Genomic DNA, 25,577 nt, shown 5'->3' with positions numbered 1-25,577 from the left:
TAAGTCTCTCCCACTCTTGATCTCTTGGGCCCCCTTGTCACCTGCACCGGCATCCCTTTCGCTTGACTTTGTCAACATGCTATCTGTCGGGGGTACATCTTTGATAGTGATTCCGGGGTATGTGGACAATGGGCGCGTGGACGGTGTTTCATGAATCAGATGTGTGCGTGCGTGCGAAGAACTAGAGAACACAAGGAGTTATATAGGTTCGGGTCTCCCAGAGGATAATAGCCCTACGTCCTGTGTTTATTATGAAAGATCTCAGTTGAATTACAGATGATGTCCTAGCTGGTTTCCAAACCTCCTCCTTTTCTCCCATCTGGAACGAGATCCTCGTCCCCTTATATATAGCAGGGAGGAGGAGAACTTACATGTGGGTCCAAACAGAAAGACCTCTGCTCATCCTAATATCTAACCCAAACTATCATTACAGAGGACCAGACATGCCCACTTGCTCTAAGGGCCCCATGCAACTTGTTGTCGTGTGCCGTCGTGTTAGCCATTTAATGCTACGGTACGGGACTGTGCCTTTCTCCGCCGACCCCGCCCACTTGCCTGGTCGGGCTGCCAATAATGTCCCATCCGTCGGGTGCCACCGTGCCAGCTAGCAAAGTCTATACCGCAACATTTAATTCTACGGTATGGGACAATGTCCAACTATGCCGTCCATGACTTCGTCCACTGATGCAGGCGCTTGGGGAAAGAAATTACTTGAGTGGTTTATTAGAAAATGCGCTCTGGACAAGTTGCATCAAATTTGACCCTGCGACCAGTGGGGCTGGTCGCGGGTATATGCGATGGTGTAGGGAGACTAGTCGTGTGGGTGTTAGATTGGTCTCTATAGGCACACTTTGGTCGTACGATCGACCAGACCTTGTTTAGTTTGTTCCTCTAGTTGCTAGGTCCCCTGCGGAGTCCGTTTAGCCAGGACAACCCTTTACTTAATATATTAACATTGTCTTCATCCTCCATCTCATGTTTTGCTTGACCTCCATATGTACAGCTTGGATCACCTTTGACTCCGTCCGGCTCACTTGATCGTCCGGCACCAAGCTCCCTACTTAGCCCCGATCTTCTCGCCGTCGGCCGCCAAGTTGCATCCATCACCTACATACTATAAGACAAGCAAATATGTATCTCCAGCACCATTTAACTCCATCACAAGTTAGACAAAATAAAAAATTCTGTTGAAAGAGACATCAATCAGAAAACGTGAACGCCGAATATTCCAGCGTACACTCCTCCTGAGCACCGGACCATCCGACGTGTGCAATTCATCAGACCGATCATCTTGCAACCCTCTGTGCAAAAAATGCTCTGGTGTGCTGTTCATTTCATCGCCGGATCATCCGCCGTATACATCTTCACCGGACCACCATTTGCATCCTCTCTGCAACAAAAAGTCTGGCGTATTCTCCGGCATTTACATCTTTCATCGCTGGATCATCCGACGCATGTAAGCTCATCAGAGCCGATTTGCAACCTCTCTACAAGAAATGGTCCGGCGTTCACTATGCTCATCACCGAACCATCCAACGTGTACTCAATTTTTGCTTCTGAGTAGAAATGCTTCAGTGTGTACTCCGTCTGAACATCGAACCATCCGGTGTGTTCAAAATCCTAAGCGTTAGACTATCTAGCGTGTACAATTTTCCTGAACTCTAGCACAAACATGGCAACTTCATTTTCTCTGCAACTTTAATTAGCTATAATCATAATTACAGTACATAAACATGTCCAATACAATCTCAAAAATCATCAAACCAAATCAACACTATTATCAATTACTCATCATATATAAATCAAATCACATTTCAACTTAGTTTCTCATTTTTTTCACCTAACCCAGGTTTCTGAACCCTAACGTATACGTAAAGCACTAAGTCCCCTAACAACTGACTACAAATCGGTCAAACCGCACGCAAAAGAGCATGGTGCTCGGTGGTAATACCGCAGGGAGCGTCTAAGCCCACCCGGGTTCGAACCCTGGGTGTCGCATGCCACCAGTTTGCCCTCCAAAGAAGACCTCGGGTAAGGGGGCAGGTTAAAAGAAAAACCACACACGCACCTTCTTCCATGCTCTTCTTTGGTACTAAACCTACATACCTTTGATCGTAAAACACACGAAACATTCCTGGACACACTCTTCTTTTCCATATTTTCAGTTAAGGGGAGGATAGGTTTCTAATAAATACAACTTTATTGTATTGGCATACATTGTCTATCTAGACTGTTCACTCCTCTTATTTATCTGTTAATTCTTTTACTTATTTAATATTTTTTCCACTAACCATGTTTCTAAACCTTAACGTACACGTAAAGCATCAAGTCCCCTAACAACCGACAATAGATTGATCAAACCGACGCACCGTCTTCCATCCTCTTCTTTGATAAGCTACATGCCTTGTACTAATAGTGCTTAAATCCATTGATCGCATAACACACGAAACATTCCTGGACGAGCGAGCAGCGCCATGGCATTCCTGCTCCTCACCGGCAAGGCGGCAACTCGATCATGGCAGCCAGCAAGTCTTGGGGAGACGCCAGCGCGGTATCCTCCGTCGTCGCGTCGTACGCCACCCTTCTCCTGCTGTTCTATTGCCTGCGCAGGTTTGAGGCGTCGGCGCCGGGCTCAGTCGCGAGGGACCGGGCACGTGTTGGTGTTTGGCTCCTGACGACGCTGCTGACGATCATGTTCTCGTGGCGGATCGCCGCGCTCATGCCGTTGCCCGTGGCGACCGGTGTCTGGCTGATGGGTGGTTCCACGGTGGCAGGGGGGTTCTACGCCTTGTTCCTTCTTCCCAGGGGAGTCTGAAGGTTGATATATACAGACTTGTGACAATTCGAAGAATATTGTCGACCTCTTTCATCGACCATATAAATATAGATATGTCTTATGTTAGAGAATTTGTAATTAAGCACATTTCTTGCTAAACAAAAGATGGGATGTTGAAATGGATTGCTAAACAAAAGATGGGATGTTGAAATGGAGTCCTGTTGATTGTAACGTATGTTTCTCCTGGCATATTTGACAAACATAAGTTGTCTGAAAATTTGCAAAAAATAGTTTTAGTTGATTTTCTAACCTTTGGGTCCCTGTATAGTGACTTAAGCTCTGACGGTCCGTCTCTCCTCTCTGACAAAATTGTTTTCCACCCCCACTAGTTTATGAATATGGCGAGTTAGTAATGATGCTACCTGCCGTTCACTACAGCAAAAAAGCCTTCTAGGCACGCTTTAGTAGTAGTATTTTTTATAAGCGTGTATATATGGGCATCTAAAGATGTTTTTTACACCATATTGAGAAGGTCTCAACATGGCACGATATTAAACACATTTTGATCGTCATTAGCATATATAGACGTCATAAAACATATCAAACAAGCCATCACTAGCATACAGAGACTTTATAAAGCGTAACATAGAATTTTGTATTTGTGCTATGTAATTTTTATAATTTTTACCCGGTGCATTTTTGTCTTCTTCGTCTTGTCTTCTATATACTTAATCATCTTCGTCCCATCAATCATACTAGTATTATTCAGCGTCGTGTGCACTACTGCATAGCGGTCCATTGAAGTATAAACTCTACAATCCTCAACAGCGATAACCCCTCACACCTTTCATCACTCAGTTATAAATATCTGCTAAATTTGTAGTCATAATATCGTACCTAGCCCTATTTGTGTCATAAAGAAGAGCTCACTTCTCATTCGGCTCATTCTCAATTCACTCGCTAAATGAACTAGATGATTAGGTTCTTCACGTGATGTCAGCTTCATTATCCTTTGGCAAGAACTCAAGAGGTATTGGTTCATCCTCTGGCCCCCTTATGGGCCTCCCTACACACTCCTGTGTTTGCTTTTTCATCAGCTTATCTAGTGTCTTCCAAAGAGCATCAAATTTCTGCTGGTGGTTCTGATTGCACAACCGCTTGAACATATTAATGAGGTTCTTGTTCTTGAATTGACGGAAGAAGTTTGCACCCAAATGCCTCATGCACCACCTACTCTGTAGATCTAGCCACACAGGTCCAATCAAACCATCGTCCGTTCCATTTTGCAGATCTAGAATTGCCTTAAGCATCCCAGCATACCGGTCATGTATAATGAACATGTCCGACCGACCACAAACAATTATCGTTCTCACACGGTACAAAAACCAGTAACAACTGTTGATGTTCTCACCCTCCACAAATGCAAAGGCCAATAGTAGAACTTGATTCTTCCCATCGACCCCAGTAGTAGTTAGGATAGGCCAATAGTAGAACTTGATGTCCAAAGAACTCAACGGTAAGGAAAGTGTCGTCGATGCATAATATAGGCCGATAATGCTTGAAAGCTTTAATACATGCCCCTATTGCGAAGAAACATCGTTTTAGGATGTACTTGCCAGGTTTGAACAGCAATAGTTACTTATCAATGTCGTAATACGTTCTCGGATTTCTTCAAGCAATGGTCTGCAGTAAATATGACAGATTCTCATACGACGCTTCGTAGGTCCTGAACCTCATCTCGATTGCCTTCCTCTTCGCCCTCCATACCCTATTGTAGATGATAGTATACTTATACTCCTCAATTTGTCTAATTATGGATCCTAATTCGTAGTTTGGGCGTATATCACATTCACGACAAAGGATGAAGTTATGTTACTGTGACTGGGCTCAAGTTCGTCCATCATGCAAGTGTGCTCGACCACAATCGACACCTCCCAATAGGCAACCCCCTTTCTCTTGAAGCAACATAAGAGGTCAACATCTGTGCACAACATCTTATAGTTATCTCTTTCACACTTCATCTTCCTAGAGCGGGAACACCTCTCAGTACACACATTCTCTGTAACAGTTGCCCACAATGTTAATGGGCATCTCTTGAATCTTAGGGTCTATTTTGAAACCCCGTATTAACTAGGCATACAAGTGTCTGACACTTTTGTACATAGGTCTAAAAATACTCTTGTCCATTAACAGAAATACGAATAATATTATCCCTTCCGGACCATATAATATTTCATTATCCTCAAAAGAATCCTAAACTATCACATATCTGACATAACTGGCAACCATCGGTAAAACTCTAACATCAGAAAATAAAGAATTATATAAAATTACATCTACAATTGAAAATTCATTACAAATATAGATCAACATATAATCTATACTGCAACAAAATATTCTTAGGTCGTATATCAAAGACCTCTAAATCCTACATCTACCACATCAATTATGACTATACTATGCCTAAAACCTACATTTAATACCCAACATATGTCTAAATACTATATCTAATTGCTAAAATATGTGTATAAACATGATCTAATTGCTAAATGATATCAAACCCTAATTCTAAAACTAGATCTATATTCTAACCTACGTCTGGTGGCTATCTTACCAGATTTATAAAAAAAATTCTAGATCTAGCATCTAACATATGTCAAAACCTAGTACTAATAACTATCCTACAGAGTTTATAAATAAATCAGAGAAAAAACATACATTTTACCTTCAGTAGAGCTTCGCCCCACAATGTCCCCTTCTCCTCTCCCCTCCCCTCCGCTCCCCTGCTCTCTTCTCATCTCCTCTCGGCTCAGTGGGAAACAAATGAGGCGTAATATCTACAGGGCCATTCGTGCCGGTTTAAATACCCCAAAAGTCTTGCCTCCTCAACGGACGAGAACTTTTAGGTGGGCTCACGCAACGGAGATACCACAGATCTCGTTCGTTCAGCAGGTGATAACTTGATCTCACCCGATGAAAGGACGAGATCTTTCTTTCTCTAGTTATTTAATTCACTGACCGTCGGAGTCTTTATTCTCACTCGTTGAATAGACGACGGTAGGTTAAATATGCGATTTTTTGAAACGGGCTATGTGTTTTTGAAAATATTAAAGAAATAAATATATATATATAAATTCTCAGGCGAAATAAAAAAAGGGGTCCAACTCGTGAGGCCCCGGTCCATACTGGTCGCGACGGTCCAAAATGACAGGTCCGTGGTCCAACCAGCCGGGTGGCCCGACGCACATACGGCCTATGAATTAGGCTCTAGTGCTTTCTCAGAAAATCAATAGAAAAACGAAAGGCTTTTCCCACCCATTTGCCAGCACGAATCTCCAAGGTCAGAGAACGGTGAGGATAGTGCCTCCCACTCAAGTTAGTTCTATCAGCGATTATTCCGCCGACGAGGCCAACTTTTGTCGCACGGATCTAAAAAAACAAGACTTTTGTTTGCAAGGTTTCAGTTTCACCAACTGTAGGAAAGATTGCTTACATGCCACTAATTTAATGGTATTTCGAAAATTTATCATCTTAGCCCACATGCTATTGATATAGATAGTTCCATATGTCAGTGTCAGTGAAAGAGATATAATATTTTATCGAAACACCAATATAAATATTAAATAGTAACAACCGGGCAAATCCCCCATTTTGGGGAACCAATAACCATATGTATAGTGCTGGAACCGATAACAATCTTTGCCAGACATGAGATCACCACACATTATACACCACAAGCCTTGTCCAGAAAAAATAAAAAAGGAAAACTCAGAACAGTCGCGTCAGTAAGCTACAGCTCTACAGATCAACTGCCAAAGGCTTCACAGTCCTTCCACCAGATGATACACATGGTTGTATTTGCCGTTACACCCTTTGCCTAAAGAGAACAATAATTTAGAGTTGCCTCAATGGGTTCTTCCATTGGAACTACAAAAAATTACTGTGTTACTTCTACGAGAAAATGGATACAAAGAAACAGTAAGTAAAGTATCATTACGTGAATGTGGCGAGTGGAGATCCGGCAGTAGTGAAGTAGGAAGAAAGATCTATATGCAGGTCGTCATACATGCTCAGGAATGGATGGCCCTGCATCGAAGACAACGGATAGTGAAGGGTAATATAAGTGGCCTAGTTTTGAAATTATGCCTTCTGTGAAGCAGAATTTTCGCTTACCAATAAGACTTGTGCTGATGACCTATCACTAGCATCCTTTTGGATACTGAAAATCCGCAATGAAAATATAGACATCAGATAATAACCTATAAGTATAGATCATATCTGTGGCACAAATCCACAGACAGAGAACCAAAACATATCACCAATAGATGGAAACATGTCATACAACATATGATCTAAATTGTCTAGACATTACCTTCCACATTCTTTGTGTGCATATGTAATGTACAAATTAAAGCAGGCATTTTGACTTGAGCAGCAAAAGCAAGAGGAAGAAATGCCTCTACGATGGTCTTTTAAAATATGTTCATAATTGTAAATGAAAACAAACTGCTAACAGGTCTCAAGTAACTTAATCAGCAGAGGGTGGTTATATAACCACACCATTGGAATGGATCAGTATGATTACCATGCAGAAATGAATGAGCAGAACTCCGGTGAAAACTGGTCTGATGGTGCAGATGGTGGCGGTTTTTCAACGACAGCTTCAAGAAGTTCATAAAAGCTTTCACAAGGAGGAAATGGAAAATTGCCGGTTGCACATTCCAGCACTACTAGCCCAAAGCTCCAGATATCACTCATATAACCATGTTTCTCTCCACTGATTCTTTCAGGCTGTCAAGAACAGAAATTTTACTTTGGTTCATCAGAGCTGATAAAGTGAACAGCATTTCATGACGAATTGGAAGACACGTTTATGAACAGAAAAACTTGCACTCACTGCCATGTAGTTGCGCGTGCCAATAAATGTATCTCTTTGTCCAGAGGAGCTCGAAATAATGGCACTTACACCGAAGTCTGATATTTTAACTTCACCCATATGATTTATCAATATATTTGATGGTTTCAGATCTCGGTGTATAATGCGCTTCTTGTGATGCAAGTAGATTAGTCCTTGCAATACCTGCACAAAAGGGTGAAAAATTTAAATGTAAGGTTCATGTCATGCAAAGGTAGCATTCTGATAGCAACGAAACTATGTGGTAGCTTCTGCTACATGGCACTGGCCTGCTTACAGATTGCAGCAAGGTAGTCCTCCGGAATGGTTTTAACAGTCTTCAGGAAATCAGCAAGAGAGCCACCGTCCATGAACTCCAAAACAATAGAAATGACGCCATTGACATAAAAACACTGATAGCACACAACAACATATTGGCAGTTTGTTGATAAGCTTATTTTCAACTCTTGGGCAATCTGTCTGCGTATACTAGCCTCAATATTTAGCTGTATAACCTGCAAACACAATGGCATGTCGATGGAGATAAAGACCCTTCACAACAGCTAGGCAAACATTTACATGATGAAATGATTACTGATCTCTCCTTAGGTTACAATTCTTAGGTATAGTAAAGAGATTATCGCTAAAGCTCTAAATTGTAGAACGACAGAAGTGGAAGGAACCATAAGCAAGCAACACTAAAGAATGTACATCTGGGAAAATACCTTCAGAGCAAAAAACTGCCCAGTCCATTTGTGGCAGACCAATTGCACGTTTCCACTACTACCTTTCCCGATCACTTTGATTACATCTAGATCATCTAAGCTCAATTGATTATCCGATGGCTCTATAGGAGGAGTCTGGAGAACATTTTGAGAATGCCAATATAAAGAAGGTGAGAGACATGATCAGAAAAAATATCAACAAATAAAATAAAAAAAGAAAGAGTACAACAGTGACAATGGTATGACTGTATGAGACAACATTCTCCCACCATAAGCAACTGAGCATTTCCATGCAGGAGAAACACAAGCACTGGATATAGCATAGATGATTTTGGTAACCACTGCATGTGCAGATATCTATGACTAGTATCTTTGACATTTCACATGAAAAATCATTGTGTGTTCCACATCATCAAAATGAAAAATACGTCAAGAGCAACAAAGTTACATATCGGGTTTCCCCTAAATAAGTATCCTAAACAAATATCTAGAGAACGGAAAAACAGTAAAGCTATTACAGAATTTTGCCCACCATATTTACATGTTTGCTAACTGCCGCTACATTAGCATGCAGAAACCTAACAAAAGCGCTGGATTTACCATTAACCAGTATTCTGATTGCCACACACAGGACATATAAACTTCCACGCAAAGCCAGAGGGTCCAGCGCTCAACAACAATTAACTAAAATGTGAATACATAACGGCTATCTCTACCTGCCAAAGCAATCACATCCCAATTGTTTGCTCTGTTCATCTCATCATCAAGAAAAAGCAAAACAAGAGCCAATTTTGGCGATCTCAATCGTACGATTACCAAACAGATAAAAAGATGCAATTTTTTTAATCCTTGGTGGCGTTGGTTTACCTCGCCTTTCTCGTTCAGCGAGACGATGCGGAGGCCGTCCTTGTTGACGAGCAGATCGCCGTCCTTGAACGTCCCGCTCTGCGTCCTGGCCGGAACACAAACCCCATCACCTCAGGATCAGCACGACAAGAACAAGTGAAAGAAAGGGAGAGCGGGAGGGTGAAGCCTACAAGAAATTGCCGATGGTGATCTCATGGGACGGGAGGGCGAGCTTGGGCGGCTTCCGCGGCGTCCCCATCGGAAGGCGGCGGACTCGCTCGCCGGGTGACTGGCGGGAGCTTGGAGCGTCGGGGGAGACGCGAAAGGGTGAGAGGTGGACAGGGCTGCTGCTTTGGGAGCGGCTGGACCTTCTGTTTCAGCATTCCTTTCGTCTCCATTTGATGCCTTTTCTTTGCTAGACTTTTACTTTTCCTTGCTGAAGATTATTCTCTAATACGAAAGGGCGAGATAATTGGTGTGTTTGGTCAATGCCATGGAAAAACCTTGTGCACAGAAGGGTACATCAGCACACCACATTGCATTGTATACCTAGTTTCTGGTTGAGATTGATGTGGGATTGCAACAAGCAAACGAGAACTAGGTGGACGTTGACTTTGAAATGTGGCTGGGATCATGTGGTGCTGTAAGCTCCCGCAGCCATTCTTAGGTCATGTTTGGGTGGGTTGAGGTTTTTTTAAAAGTTATAATCGAAAAACTATTTTTAATTAGTTTTTATGTAGATAAAATATATAATATATATAATAGGCCTCGGAATATTATCCCTCAAAAATTAAAAAAAAACTCCTAAATATCAGCTTCTACTTCTAAGTAATAATGACATATTTTATTTCTCAGAATACATTTACAGAAATAAACTGTTTAATTCAGTTTTCTACTTCTAAATAGCAAAAGTCAGCAAAAACTGAATCAAACAAGTGTTAAGCCGCCCTCCAGATCTAATTTTTAGACTTAGAAGATAATCTTGAAGAACTTGACTCTAATTTTTTTGAGAATATTAAATTGGGTGTTTTATTATTATTATTATTATTATTATTATTATTATTATTATTATTATTATTATTATTATTTTATAATACACTGATAAAAATATAGTAACAATATATTATTATAAAATTACATGTATTATTTTAAATATTTAAACCCAATACATAAAAGTAGTTTATAACTAAAATTTAAAATGATTAGCTATACACAATTAACTACGGTACTTATTTACGATCGAAGGGAGCATGATGTATATGAAAGTGCATCTAGCCCTTATATGTGGTTTTGGTAATTAATGACAATATTTATGGACTAACAATGATGGTGAGTTCGTTAGTAGGTTGTTCCATAGATAGTGCATTGTGAGATATGCATGAGCTATAAGTGAAAGGGTAGATTGAAAATACATCAAGATAAATGAGGTTTAAGTTATTTTATAGGAGATGCATAAGTAATGAATCATGGATTTACTGAGAAATGCTATGAGAACAAAAGAAATACATTGTTGTTATTGAGCTCTTAGTTATGCTCATAAGGAGAATGAAAAGCTCAAAAAGATTGGCAAAAAACTTGAAGACTAAGTTACGTGTGGAGATTAAGTAACTAAAGGTATGATATTGTCAATAGAGTTTTATGGGCTAACCCACGTGTTTTGTGCTTAAGAATAAGTGGGGTTAGGTTCTATATGAAGATTGACAATATGCATGAATGCTAATAAATTACGTGTGGAGACCAAGTAACTTAAGGTTCTATATAAAGATTGACAATATACATGAAAGCTAATAAGTTACGTGTGGAGATTAAGTAACTTAAGGTATAAAAGTTGTCAATTAGGTTTTATGGACTAACCCGTATGCTATGTGCTTAAGAATGAGTTGGGGTTAGGATCTATATGAAGGCATAAGTTGAATTGAAATCATATATGCCAAGAGTGAAGGACAAGAGTGGACTCCATATTTGATAAAATGAATTCTTTGAAGATGTTAAATACAAAGTGGTTTTCTATAGCAAGACGGTGAAGGGCAAGCAAGACTCGGTTGCGATGGACCATCCATGGTGAAAGGCAAGCAAATAGCTTGGCGCCGAAGGACCAAGGTGGTGGTGAAGAGCGAGTAAAGGTTTTGCGCTAATGAATCGTGTGAGGACATGGGAAGCTATGAGTGATTCGTATAAATCATATGAAGAATCAAGAAAAGATAGAGTGAAGATTATACGAAAGTTAACAACCCTCAAGGTTTGAATGAAAGAAACGGTACTTGAAAGTTATTCAAATGCTCAAAGTGGTTCGAATAAGTTTTATCTTTGAATTTGAGTATAGGTATGCCGCTGTCGGTGACATGGGAACCAGAGGTCCCCGAGTCCCGAGGCCAGGATAGCAGAGTGTCATGTGGCACCTTCCCTCGGGGACTTATCCCCGAGGTCCGAGAAAACCAAGTTCCAAGAGATGGTTCTCGGAGCCATGAACAGTGGTCCCCGAGTACCCGAATTCCCCGAGGACCCGAGAAGTACAAGTTCCGGGAGAGGGCGCTCGGGGCCATGAACAGTGGTCCCCGAGTACCCGAGTTCCCCGATGACCCGAGCAAACACAGTTCCGGGAGAAGGCGCTCGGGGCCATGAACAGTGGTCCCCGAGTGTCCGAGTTTCCCGAGGACCAAGAAAAGGCATGTCCGGGAGAGAGTGCTCGGGGCTATGAACAGTAGTCCCCGAGCACTCACAGTTCCCCGAGGACCTGAAAAGTCCTTCGCCGGTGGTCTCTACAAGGGCTCAGCGGTGAGATGTCAATTGGTGAGAGGTCCGATGCTGCATTTAAGAAGGAGCGTGGTCTGTCACTTCTAACCACTCCCTCCACGCCTCCAGCATTTATAGCATACATACCGAACTATTGGACCTCTGGGTTATGCCTCTGCCTGTACACTACGCCGGTCTGGGTATTTGAGAGGTCTCGGGTCAAAAACGAGAGCAGTCTATAATGAGTACCGCACTAACAGAGCGCACCAAACAAAGAGCCTTCTTCTATTTCTTAAGTTTACAGATCGATGATCAAAAACAAAGCGGCCCGACCGCAAGGCCTCAGTGCCTAGGGCGCTGCTCGAACCTACAGGGACCTCGGGTAATCCTACCGCTCGAGCATGAGTGGTCGGGACCGCCTAGCCCTGGTTCTCTCACCTGCTTTCCAGGTGCTCGGGTGCTAAAAAGAACGTCCTGAGACTTAGGCGCTCCGTACGAGGGAACCGACGTTCCCGGGCACCCCGAGCTCGGGGCACCTACCCCTCCTGGATTGGTCGGCCGGAAGGCTGACAGCTGTCCGGTGAGTAACTAAAGTTATATGAATTTCCTTTCGTACATATGCAATAAACTATTGTTCCTGAGTAATCCTCAGGGCCCTCGCATTCTAATCTGTTCGGCGAGATGGTCTCCTCGCGCACAAAACCCCGCTCACGTGCTCGCTTTTCCGGAACGACAAAAACAGGCAGTAGTCGGTGTACCGTACAAGCGGCAATGGCTGACCGAGGTCCTTTATGGTGGCCATGGTGTTCGGCCGGCTTGGCAGTACCCTGGGCACTACCGAGTCTCTAGGGTTTTCGAGTAATCCTACCGCTTTAACAAAGAGTGGTTGGGACCACCTAGACTCCAGGGGCGGGCTGTCGGTGCTCGGTCTGGTCAGTCCTACTCCAGACACCACCAAACCATGGGGACTCTTGGTCGCGTTTCTGCCCGCACATGTCTCCGGTCTACTCGTTTGGGAGGTTGCAGGGTGGAAAGTGTTCACTGGTCGCGTCGTGCACCGTGCTGGATGGACTTGTCTCCCGAGCAAAGAAGTTCGTGTCTATGTCTCTTTGACTTAGCAGCTGCGGACTCGCGAGGGCTCGGGGGCTGGACGCTCAGGTGGTCCCACTACTCGTACGATGAGTGGTCGGGGCAACCTAACTCTTAGGGGAAGAAGGCCGGGCTCGGTTCGGCTAGTACCTCTCGGGACATCAAGCAAAAGGCAAACAATATCAAGACAAACACAATGGAGTTTTGATCCCAAAGAAAGGCTTCTATTATATTTCAAAGGAACCATTATGGAGGGGATCACTCCCATATTTACAACATTCAAAAAACACAAAAACCTAACTATCCGCAGGCTCTGGCGGAGGTGAAGACACGTCACTGCTGCCGTCGCTGCTTGGTTCCGGTTCCGGCTCCCGCATAAAACACGCCGCCACCTCGACGGCAACGTCACGGACGGCTTCCCAGGCAGCAGCTTCCTCAGCTTCGACCACGCCCTGCCGGACTGGCTCCAGCGGGAAAGCGGGGTCTCGGCTGCAATAGCAGGCGAGAACGTGCTCGACCACCGCTTGGGCCAGAGCACGCCCCTCCTGAGACGCTAGCTACTGCACAGCGTCTGGAAGAGCCTCGAGGCGCTGAGCGATCTCCGCAAAGCCTAGGGCGAGGTGGCCAATCGTCTCCTTATCCAGCCCCTGCTCGCCCATGTGCACGTGCCCAAGCCCTGCTGCCTTCACGGAGTTCCGTGCCTGCTGGAGGATGTCCCGCATCATCAGCTTCACATTGGTCCGCTCGGCGATGACGGTCTCGAGCTTGTCCTTTGCAATCTTCAACTGGTCCTCGAGGCTGGAGCCGTCGGCTGCGCTGGTAGGGACGCCCCTCGTGGATGGGATCTCAGCTCGAGCCCGTTGCAGCTGCTCGGCCCGGGCCGTGACAGCCTGCTCTCGAACGGCCAGCTCGGCCTCCTGCTTGGCGGCCAGCTCCTCCCGGACGGTGAGAGCCGACGATGCCGAGGCGGCATCTGCCTCGCGCCGCGCGATCTGCTCCTCCCGAGCATCAAGGGCCACCGCCGTTATCTCAACGTCGGTCTCGCGTACCGCGACCTCCTCCTCCCGGCGAAGGACTTCGGCGCGGCCACGCTCGAGCTCGTCGTTCTGGCGGGCCAAGTCCGCCTGAGCAGACCGCACGGCCTCCTCCTGTTTGCCGGTCGCCTCCCCCCGAGACAGCAGCTGCCGCTCCCGAGCAAGCAGCTCTGCGGCCTACCTCCGGGATGCCTGGTCGCGCTCGGTCTTAAGCCGCTCCATGCGGCTGGCCTTCTCCTGGGTGGCGACAGCCTCGTCGCATGTCTCCTCCAGCGCTTCCCGCTCCTCGGCCACCTTGCGCATTGACTTCTCATAAGAAGCGCGGGCCGAGGCGATACGAGTCTCCAAAAGTTTCCCAACCTCTTCCAGCCGCCCCCTCTCTTCAACCAGGGCGGCGCGCTCCTTGTCGAGCTCGGCCCGCTCCGCCGCCAAGACCGCAAAATTCCAGCGCATGAGAACAGGTCACGTGGCATCGATGCTGGGATCGGCCTCGAAGAAAAAAGGGCCCCATCCGCAGTCTCTGGGTCATTGCTTGCCAATGGGCCCGGGGGCTGCTATCGGTGACATGGGAACCAGGGGTCCTCGAGTCCCGAGGCCAGGACAGCAGAGTGCCACGTGGCACCTTCCCTCGGGGATTTTTCCCCGAGGTTCGAGAAGACCAAGTTCCGGGAGATGGTGCTCGGGGCCATGAACAGTGGTCCTCGAGTACCCAAGTTCCCCGAGGACCTGAGAAGTACAAGTTCCGGGAGAGGGCGTTCGGGGCCATGAACAGTGGTCCCCGAGTACCCGAGTTCCCCGATGACCCGAGAAAACACAGTTCCGGGAGAAGGGGCTCGGGGCCATGAACAGTGGTCCCCGAGTGTCCGAGTTTCCCGAGGACCAAGAAAAGGCATGTCCGGGAGAGAGTGCTTGGGGCTATGAATAGTAGTCCCCGAGCACTCACAGTTCCCTGAGGACCTGAGAAGTCCTTCGCCAGTGGTCCCCACAAGGGCTCAGCGGTGAGGTGTCAATTGGTGAGAGGCCCGATGCTGCATTTAAGAGGGAGCGTGGCCTGTCACTTCCAACCACTTCCCCCACGCCTGCTGTTAGTCCCTGCCACTGCCTGACAGGGAGGCGTAGGGACTTTTAATGCGGCGGGTCCCATCGCGCGTCATCCGACGCGCCTCGGGATAACGTCGCAAGGCTCGAGGCATATCGCCTACCGGTTGGCCCTCCCCGTAGCACCCGCTGAAAAGTGGGATGATGACGACAGGACCGGACGGGAGAACGTTTTCAACCCCTCCCCCCCCCCCCCCCCGTAACATCAAACTGCAGCCCATGATGGTTGCTTTCCATTTATGGTGCCTTGGAACTTGTGTCATCCTTTCTGGGCACGCTAACTGCCCCGATGGGGTATAAAAGGGGGGCGGGCTCCCCGGAGAAAGGGGATCGAGCTCGCTACAGATCAAGTTCTTCCAGAAGGAGTTCTTCAGGATTAAGACAACTTCAAGAAGCACAACAGAGTAGAGGCTCACGTAGCACGAAGCTCTAGACTTAGACTTAAACAAACATTCTTGTAACACAAGAGATCCTCAGAGAGGTATTTTCAGAGCATTTATAGCATACATACAGGAGTAGGGTATTACGCTCCGTGCGGCCCGAACCTGTCTAAAATCCCCTGAGCATTTTTTCCTCTTACATCCGATCATCCAACCCACCTGTATCTCATTTACTCCCATTTATTTCACGTACGAGGTAGATTCAGAATCATCCCCCCGGCCGAATCTCAAAGGGGGTCTCTCCGGATCCCCGCTTATGGAGTTCATCCTCCGACAGTCGCACTATTAAAAGGGATGTAATGTAGAGCTAATTATCGTATCTCAGTGCTCAAAGTGACATCTTAGAACCAAAAGTTGAGAGACACATTCACCCACGGACACCGGGAAATAGGCTAAGTTGTTCTGAGTCCGGAGCCTCCGATATACACTGGATACTCCGGTACCTGATGTTTTTGGCCGGAGTCTCCGTGTGAGACTCCGCCAAAGAGTCTCGGTTTCGATTTATTTTTAAAATGTCCGGAGTCTCCGGTGTCTGGAGAGGCCGGAGACTCCAGCAAGTCTCCGGGACTATTTTCTGTGTAGCGTTTAAGTGCCACTAGAGTCTCCAGTGTTCACCGGATACTCCGGGTCAGTTCAACAAAACTGTAACGGCTAGTTCTGACACTGTTCTGAGCTCGTTTTTGAAGTACCACCCGGAGTCTCCGGTGTACACTGGATACTCCGGGTTAAGTCAACCAGAACAGTGACGGCTAGTTTTTGGAGGTGGGTTATAAATACCCCCTCACCCCTATACTTTGGGGCTGCTACAAGGGCACGAAAGAAACATCCTCTAGAGCCAAAAGAACTCCCTCTCACTCCAATCTAGTGTGTGATTTGAGAAGAAAAGTGAGTTGGGTTGAGAGATTGGAAGATTGAGTGCAGGTGAGCTAAATTCCATTCTTGAGCACTAGAGTTCATCGGCAAGAAGTTCGATTGCGTTTGTTACTCTTGGAGGTGAAGCCTTCTAGCCGGCTAGGTGTTGCCCGGCGAGCTCCCGTGCTTGTGGTGAGCCGCGGAAAAGTTTGTGAAGGGTTCGATTTTGCCTCCGTAAGGGAAGAAATCAAGAGTGGAAGCCAAGCTCAAGTGTGACCGAGCTTGGAGAGGAAAGTGGTTGAAAGAGATCCGACTCATTGGAGCTTCCTCAACGGATACGTAGGATTCGTAGGATTCACGGTGGTGAATCTGAACTTCGGGAAACAAATCTTGTCTCCTCTCTCGTTCCCTTTCATTTGAGTTCTTACTTAATATTTGTGTATTTTGCTCGATCTACTTGTTCGTGTGTATTTGATTGTAGTTTCTTCGTGGATCTACTCGAAATTATCACTTGGAACACACGATATCACTTGGTTTAAGCTAGAACTCTTTAGACGTACTTATTCAGTTTCGAGCTCAGTTCTGTACAGAATCCAGAGAATCTAGACTTACCCGGAGATTCCGGAATTGTACAACCTAGAGTATCCAGATCAATCCGGATACTCTGGTGAACAGTATTTTCAGGATTTTTCAATTAATATTTTCTTGCATATCTTTTTCTAAAATTGAATAATTTTTGTCACATTAGGATTGTAACTTTCACCTTTATTTAGGTGATTGCGCACTAGTTGAGTCTAGCATATTTAGGTTTTTTACTTATAAAAAAATCATTAATTTATATTCCGCAGTAAGTTTAGACCAACAATAAAAGAGGATGAGTTTTTATAAAAACATCTATTTACTTCCTCTAGACAACATCATTAGCCTTTCAGTATAAAAGCTGGACGAGCTTCATCAAAGTTCAAATGGATTGCTGGTTCTTTCGGCTTCCGCGTTTAAGTCTAGCTCCATAGCTAGGCCACAGGTCATCTTGAAGACTATTTTTGATGCCATGAATTTTGGTTTTTTTTTATCATGCTAGTGATTATTTATTTGGGGAGAAAAATGGTTAGAAGTAGTTCACAGTGGTAGCACTTGTCAAGAAAATAGGATGACTATTTTTGCAAGCGAAGCATTGCATTTCCATGATTGAACAGCGCAGGGCTTTGCACTTTATACATCCACCAGCTACAGGTCGTGGAATCCTCTGTGCCCTGATGGTTGATAGCCTTCGTGCCAATGACAGGGCTGCACGATCCAAAATTCCAAATTGGGCGGCTCAAGGCACCGCCGTATCTACACCACCAATGATTTGGCAAGATGGACATGCCGTCGACTATAGAAATCCGGATCATTTTTAGAGCCAAATTTAAATCTCGATGGCTGCAACTCCAACTATAGATAAACTTAATCAAACCTAGGTTCGGGTGGTTAGTAGATGTGGCTGCAACTTTTATCTAGCAAGATTGAACTTTAGATTTACTCTTTATATGTTTTATTAAAACGATTTTTTTTAAGTAGTAGATGACGTAAATATCGATATTGAGACATCTGCGGTGATTTAGTAAATCTTCAAATCTCGTATCTCTAATTTTTAATAGATACTGTGTAAGTACTAAGTACGTTTGTATGGGTATATGCATGCGTCTTCATATTATACTGGTTTTTTTAAAAAAATGGATAAACTCAAAACATGTGCAAATATAACCACAGTTAGCGACAGCAGTGAATGACCTCACAAGCAAATGTCACTGAGCCACAGTGTGAATAATGGTGACTAGTCACAGTAAGATACGGCGTTCCCATGGCAATTGGCAGCGGATGAGTGCGCCGAGATTTTCTGCTTCCCCGGACCACATGGCCTCTGGAGTCTAGACTCCGGTGGTTTTCCACCATGACAGCAGTGGCGCATGCGCCAGACAAACAAGTCTTCCTCGCCGCCGCGTGGTCGCCGCTGACCTCTTCGTCGTCTGCACGCCCTTCAGATTCGACGGCGAACCGATAGCTGCCGAGCTGAATTATCTTGACAATTGCGAGGTTTTTGTGCCGGATGGGGAAGGCTTGCACAGCGACTTGCCCCAGATTGACAGCTCTGGACTCTGGTGGCATCAGTTCAACGACAAGGTGTCATTCTTCAGCAGAACAGAACACATTGGCATACGGACATTAACCTGCAGTCCCGCATCAAATTTCCATAGAATAATTGCTTACCATCAGTTTACGCCCAATTATCGCTACCATATATGACAGTAGTGAAAAGCCGAAATTATTGTTGTGCGCATCTTATTATGCAAAGACTTATCAGTTTGATGCGTCGATAAGAGTTAATAAAGCTCTATTTTTTGGAAAAAAAAAGCCGAAATTCTTAGGACTCAAAGTCGCCATACAATTCACAGCCGCTCATTACAGGTTACATACAAGCGGATCATAGATCACCTACAGTGCCCCACTACCTAGATTACACTGCTAGCTAGAGGATGATAGGAAATAGCAATGAGTGCGCAATAAGGCGTTTCCTATCGTCCGGAGCAGCAGGCAGGCGGAAAGGGAACCTTGCAAATTGAATCTTAAGAACCGGGGCGTCAGGCTTCCTGTCATCAAAGCAGTATTCTGCGAAAAGCTAAAGTGGAAGTTCAGTATGCGCAAATTTGACTGAAACTCAACATGGTGAATGAGGCAAGGGCTGCTGTCAAGTAACTGCTGGAGAAGAACAATGGTCCATGGATAACAAGCATTTCAAGATGGCAACCAAGATTTTATGAATATAAAAATGCATGTATATTTCCCACCCCTGCAAGCTCCTATTTAGCGACTATTTTACAAATAAAGTATGTCATGATTATTGTAATCCAGGTAAATAATGCCTCCACTCCACTACAAGGATATGCAGGATATCAAATGAAAAATTGAAAATATGAATGAAACAAATCAAAGACACTTGAACACGAACCTTGGAACGCCTCCATTGCAGTGAATGCACATTTTGCATTCTTGAACTCCACGAAGCATAGAACATAAGCCTTGTCACCGCTCTGCAAGTAGCAGCAGGAAAATAGCATGTAAAAAGTTGAGTTGAGTCAAACCAACACTAAAAGTAGAAACAAGAAAATTCACTGCTAATACAGTAGAAAAGCACCATAAAAAAGGTATGGATAGGGGTTTTGTGATACAAAAAGAAAAGCAGCTCTATTTCAGCACCCAAGAATATGAAGTAATGCTTTGAAATAAATACATTAGGGTAGCAAAACTTGACACAGGACGCTAGTAAGATGGCCCTCTAGAAAATATGATATTAAAAGAGCCTTGGAATAAACCCTAATTGCAAATACAATCAATATATTGCACTAACTTATTTCCTCTTCTTTCACATATATTAAAAAAATCACTTTAATGCAGCTGCTGGAAAGAATATTTCAATATTTGAATTCGAGTCCGTGGTGACTGATCTCGATGCCATGGATCACTCACCACAGACTTCATGGGCATTATATGGAAGCCTTGGACACCCTTGAAATTTAAGTTCTTAGCTTGGGTAGCAATCCAAGGCAAGATCTTGACAGGTGACAACTATTTTCTGCCTGTTATGCATGCGATTCTTGGAGACAGCCGACCGCCTGTAGCTTCACTGCATGCTTTTCCTAGCAAACAACCACACCCGAGAGGAAACACTCCAAATTTGGTGGACCCATGGCGCAATGGATCTGTGCCTGGTGGCCACGAAGAAGGGAATCAGCTCGGTCATAATGGCCACCATTTGGGAACTATGGAAAGAACGCAATGCCAGGATCTTGCAACAAATGGAAAAGACTCTGGCACAACACAACTGCAAAGTCAAGGATATTCTCAGGCTGTGGGTGCTAAGAATATTAGATCTAATAACCTCCTAGTAGTTAGTGCTCTTGCAGCTGGTCATCCCTTAAATAGTTTTCATGTTTTGTTTGGTTTGTTCTATTCTGCAGACCCTCTTAATTGTACGAATGCAGGCATGCAGCTCTCCTGCCTTCCGTCAAAAAGAAAAAGAAAAAGAAAGAAGGAAAGACATTGAGTGCACTGCATATTTCACCGGATCCTCAATAACCCAAGCTCAAAAACATGAATTCAAATGCAAATGCACATATTTGCAAGGGAATGAACAACGGGTTAAGAACCATTAAACCATTTTGTTCAAATGAGAAGAAATGATGCACTGAAAAAGCAAGCACAGTCGTCTAGGCTCCTTGTGCACTACTCTGATCTGATGTCCTTGAAGCCAACAAAAGGACGAAACAAATCTTTCAGCAAAAGTTAAGGCTTGCAAAAGGAAACGTAAAAGATAAAGAAATATGATGCAAGTATGCAACAGAATGTTTAGCGGGAAGGATACGAGCTACTTCTCTCCTTGTGCAATCAGTAGGGTGACAATCAACAAAAAGAATGTTGGATTCGTCTTCTGAGGGGCCATCAAGGTTCAAAAGTGGGATGTGGCGCTCAATATCCGGAATGACAGCACTTTTGCCTAGAGAAGAACTTCTCCCTACTAAAGCCGGCTTCGCAGCGGCGGATCCACAGGGGCGATGAGAGGAGGAAGAGAGAAAAGAGAAGGAGAAGGAGGAAGAAGAAGATATTAAGACTCCTAATTCTTAGCTTTGGATCCGTCATTGTCTGACGGAATAGATCCATGTGCCCTAGCTGAAAGCTGGGTCTTCCAAAGGACTAGGTCCCCGTGCCATAGCTCCAGCAGCTAGTCCACTCAGGCCAGGCAAAGCAGGATTAATCACTCCTGCTGGACCATACAAACCATAAGCTCTTGACTGTAATGGTACCTGTAGATCAAAACAAAGCGATTTGTGACATAAAGCTGGTTACTTTCTTCTTACTAATTAATCTTCCAAAAGTTGAGTTGTATTACATCGTTTCTAAGAATATCTGGACCACTCGGTAGAACAGGAGCTCTTGAAGCGTAATAAGATGCTAGAGAGCCCTCAGGTGGAAGATACCCAGGATAACCACCCCGCGGATCTGCTAAACAAATTAAGTTAGCCTACGGCAACAAAAAGATGCTGGTCATTTCTAATGCAAGAATAAACAACTAAACGTCATTTCAAACCACAAAAGACAGAAAAAGAAAAGGAAGGAAGAGAAAACACAGAAAATAATGTCCCATTAAAGCATGCATTTATATCAAAGCACCCACATGTTTCTATATACATCTTCACCATGTACAACTCTGTCCGATAAGTAGTCTCATACTTTTATCAATTAAGCTACAAATAAGTAAATTTTATCCAATTCATCTGAAATGGAGAACATAGGTACTAATGGATCCACAACACTGTAATGTTTTCCACAACTATGAATAGTAACTGTGCACTTTGCTCTTCCTCCAACAATCAATAACACCCATACCATAAGGCATAACTTGACATTCATAAAGGTTGTTCCTTTATATAGTAGTTTGATTCAACAATGAGATTTCCTACATCAATCTTTAATCACGTCACAGGGCCTCTCACAACAAAATGACCAATTCAGGGAAATTTTACACTACACTCTTCCAAATGTGCATTGTCCAACATAAACTCGATCATTACATGCAGCTAAATTAAATTTTTTCTATGCTCCCTCTGCACACGACAACCTGCAAATGCGATGTATGCTCAGACACGCCATCCACAAAGTTACTGCCTACAAATCGTGACCAATCTAACCCTAAATTTCAGTAGTGATTTGGTCGGCGATGATACTCACAACTGACCAGGAAACTACAGCTAAAAGTCTAAACTGCACCAATCGATAGCTCCCGAGCCCTGATAACCCTAAAATATTGCCCTCCTCGTAGCACTTTGCAGATTACAGTAACATACAAAAGTTATTCCGATTGGACAAAAATTAACCAGAAAGTGCCAGCTTAACTGCCTAAATAAAGGATACTCCTTTCTAACATATAGCCCAAAATTGAACCTCGCGTTCTACGAAAACTAGTAGTTAAACAACGAACCAAGCAGCGGAAGCACACTAGAAATACCCCCTTTGTCTCCTGGATATTTGTCCGCAAAAGACGAACAAGAACCATGGCCGGATCGTCGGGCCAGAGAGAGCATCACATACCTCTGTCGTGGGAGAAGGAAGGAGCGTAAGCGCCATAGCGATCCGCCATGGGCGGCCGGAAGCCAAGAGGCGGAGAAGATGGACGGCGGTGCGGCCGGCGACGCCGCACCGGGAGAGCGAGGTGAGTGGAGATGCGGCCTCCGTGACCGAGTCATTACGTCGTTCATGTTATATATAACTACGCATCAACTGGGTGACTGCATAGGCTAAAAATTTAGCTTACAGCTGAATTCTAGATATTTATGTTAATAATGATCGTATACTAAGATACATCAGTTATTTATATTTAAATATTAGAATGTAAAATATAATGTAATTTTTTTCATAATATTAGAATCATGTTTATTATTTGTGAATAGATCTAATTTATAATTTTCATTTTATGTGTTATGCAAATTAATTTTTATTTGTTTCTTGATTTTTTGAAATTATTATTATTTTTAATGTCGTCACCGAATCTCATATTATTTTTTATGTGAGAATCCGTAATATGTTTGCGTTTTGTTGTTTTAATTTTGTAATGTTTGATTATACACATATTTAATTGGTATATTTTAATTGATTTGGAAAAGTGTATTGATTGCTAACGTAATTAAGTTGGAGTTTGCTAACGTAACCTTATTGGACAAAGGGTATCTATAAAAAAAAGGAAAAGCAAGGCAAAAAATAGTCTTGGAGTTGGACTCTATGATTTATTTTTTAATCTTTTGTTTCTTTTGATTGTTGATCTATGGTTATAGTTAGTCAATCAATCAATTCGACGGTCGGATGTTTTGCTTTTTTATGAGAATTTTTAGAATTTTTTAGGATTAATGTGGAGGCACCAAAAAGAGCCTCCAATTAGTAAATATAAGATGACACTTTTGCCAAGTCAATTATTGTAGTGGCAAAACTGCAAAGCCTATTTTTTTTAAGTGGTAAAAATCTAAATTTCTTCAATGCGACATGTGAGTTGAGATTTTTTTTCCTCTTCTTCTTTTATGAGGAGTGGGTTGGGTTGTGTTGAGTTGAGTTGAAATTTGTGACTTGTGATATGTGTACTAAAACAATGTACACAAGAGAAAATACTACTGAAGAACGAAGCTATACACCGATTCTAATCAGAAGAGAGTGTATCACTATCATCCAGGAAAACCTCTCTATATTGTGAAGGTACAACCCAATCACCTAAGTGAAAAAGAAATAGCATAAGCCACAACCATGATCTATGCTAAAATTTATATTGTTTATTTGCGTCATAGTGACTTGTTTCAACAGATAGAAGTACCAATGTCACAACATTAAAATTAATTACAACAAGGAGCTAAGAACATTTCACGGTAATATCTCGGAATAGATGCAAGTTTTGTACTTTTTTGTTATTAGGTTAATCTAAAACTAAAAAAATTAAACTAAAGATTCACTTTTATCTAACTAAGGACGTGTTTGTTTCAACTGTGGTTTTTGAAAAAGCTGATTTTAGATTGTGAATTTTAAAAACTGATTATAAGATTAGTTTTTACTGTAAATAAAGTGTATAATATATATAATACCCTATTATCAGTCTCAGAACAACATTACTTATAATCCTCAAAAATCACATTCAGACAAACTTTTGTATTCTAGTCATAAAACCAATGTTTGATTCTGAGAATCGCTTTCCAGAATCAGTCTATTTGTTTCAACTTTCCAGAAACAAAGCCTAAGTTAAAGAAAGAATATCAAATAATGACCTAAAACTACCCATTAAATATTCACTTATATCCTATCTCAAAAGCATTAAAACTTAAAAAGATTTGCAAGTGCTGAGACTATCCATTGATTGAGCTAAGCAACCACTCTAAACATGAGCCTCGTATTGTTGATCTATGAATCTATTTGGAACATGAAATTCCTGCATATGAAAAATGCTTTACGAACATATGAGTTCACAGGATAAAGTAAAAAATCTTGGTGATATTTTTATGCTATGTTGCAAATTCATTTTGAAAACTTGACTTTGGACATTGTGGATTTTCCTTTTGACATAACTTCTTAAAGATTTAATATTTTTACTAGGAACTAAGGGTATTTTTATTGTATGCAGGAGAAAAAAATCGTCTTTTTTCAAACCTTTTGAATGATACAGTATTTTAACTAGGCAATAAGGGTATTTTGAATTTGAATTCGGGAGAAAATTTGTGAACCGGACAACCGGCGGAAACCAATGAAATCGCCTTCCTTCCCCTGCAATCTTCCACTCGCGATGCTCGCCCGCGTCGCCGTCCCTCCCGCCGATCGCCGCCGCACCTCCGCTCTTCCGCCGCCTCCCGCCGGGATGCAGCCGCCACCTCAATGCCACCGCGGCCCAGCCGCCGCCGCCACACCCGCTTCCCTCCACCACCATCAACCCCTCCGCGCGCTTGGCCACCAAAACCGCCTCGTCCCCGCCGCCGAGGCGAACCCTCCCCGCGACCGCCTCCTCCGGGCCCTATTGCGGCGTGGGGAAGCGGAGGAAGGCCCGTGCGTCTGCGGTGGTGACCGCGTGCCTCGTCTCGGCCGTGCGGCGTGGGGAGAGGCGTCGTCGTGTCCAAGCCGCTTGCTTTGGTGGGTGAAGGTGAGGGTGAGGCCGGCGCGGGTCAGCCACCGGCTGTGGTGTGCAACGGAGAGGCCACGGCGAGAGCTTAATTGTGACAAGCAGGCGTTGCTACGTGATTGTGGTCTTGATCGTGGCCTCGTGGGGAGCTCAATTCTGATGGTGGGACGAAGAGCGGACGCGGTGGTGATTCTGGTGCGCAGAGGAAGGTGGTGAAGCCTTGGTAGTGAACAGGGTTAAAAAACCGATGGTAACCTATAAAAAATCACTATAACCGATTATCTCTGATTCGGTTTTACAAATCAAACGGTAATCGAATTTGAATTAAAAAATTCGAATTTTTTTTTTAAAAAAACTACAATTCTAAGACCTTCTGTGAAAAAAAAATTCAAAAATAATTTCATTTGCAT

General features: G+C 43.7%; 2 protein-coding genes across 3 annotated transcripts; both read right to left on the bottom strand.

Moving 5' to 3' along the window:
* Window positions 1-6,370: 6,370 nt before the first annotated feature.
* On the bottom strand, window positions 6,371-9,727 carry LOC133930866 (mitogen-activated protein kinase kinase SIPKK-like). 2 transcript variants are annotated; one of them, XM_062377632.1, is made up of 9 exons: window positions 9,433-9,727; window positions 9,263-9,347; window positions 8,396-8,530; window positions 7,961-8,185; window positions 7,674-7,856; window positions 7,362-7,567; window positions 6,950-6,995; window positions 6,774-6,862; window positions 6,371-6,703 (listed from the first exon to the last, which is right to left on the bottom strand). In XM_062377632.1, the coding sequence occupies exons 1-9, from the start codon at window positions 9,498-9,500 to the stop codon at window positions 6,682-6,684; spliced, it is 1,059 nt and encodes a 352-aa protein (XP_062233616.1). In that variant the 5' UTR covers window positions 9,501-9,727; the 3' UTR covers window positions 6,371-6,681. The 2 variants fall into 2 exon arrangements, with proteins under 2 accessions (XP_062233616.1, XP_062233617.1); XM_062377633.1 differs by having other exon boundaries at window positions 6,371-6,653; window positions 9,433-9,726.
* Window positions 9,728-18,784: 9,057 nt separating this feature from the next.
* Window positions 18,785-22,768, bottom strand: LOC133930865 (RNA-binding protein 2-like). The gene is made up of 3 exons (XM_062377631.1): window positions 22,614-22,768; window positions 19,477-19,558; window positions 18,785-19,136 (listed from the first exon to the last, which is right to left on the bottom strand). The coding sequence occupies exons 1-3, from the start codon at window positions 22,647-22,649 to the stop codon at window positions 18,997-18,999; spliced, it is 258 nt and encodes an 85-aa protein (XP_062233615.1). The 5' UTR covers window positions 22,650-22,768; the 3' UTR covers window positions 18,785-18,996.
* Window positions 22,769-25,577: the final 2,809 nt, after the last annotated feature.

The sequence above is a fragment of the Phragmites australis genome, chromosome 10, assembly GCF_958298935.1.
Source record: "Phragmites australis chromosome 10, lpPhrAust1.1, whole genome shotgun sequence".
NCBI classification, from domain to species: Eukaryota; Viridiplantae; Streptophyta; class Magnoliopsida; order Poales; family Poaceae; genus Phragmites; species Phragmites australis.
The sequence above is the reverse complement of the archived record's forward strand: the minus strand, read 5'-3'. Positions and strand labels throughout refer to the sequence as shown.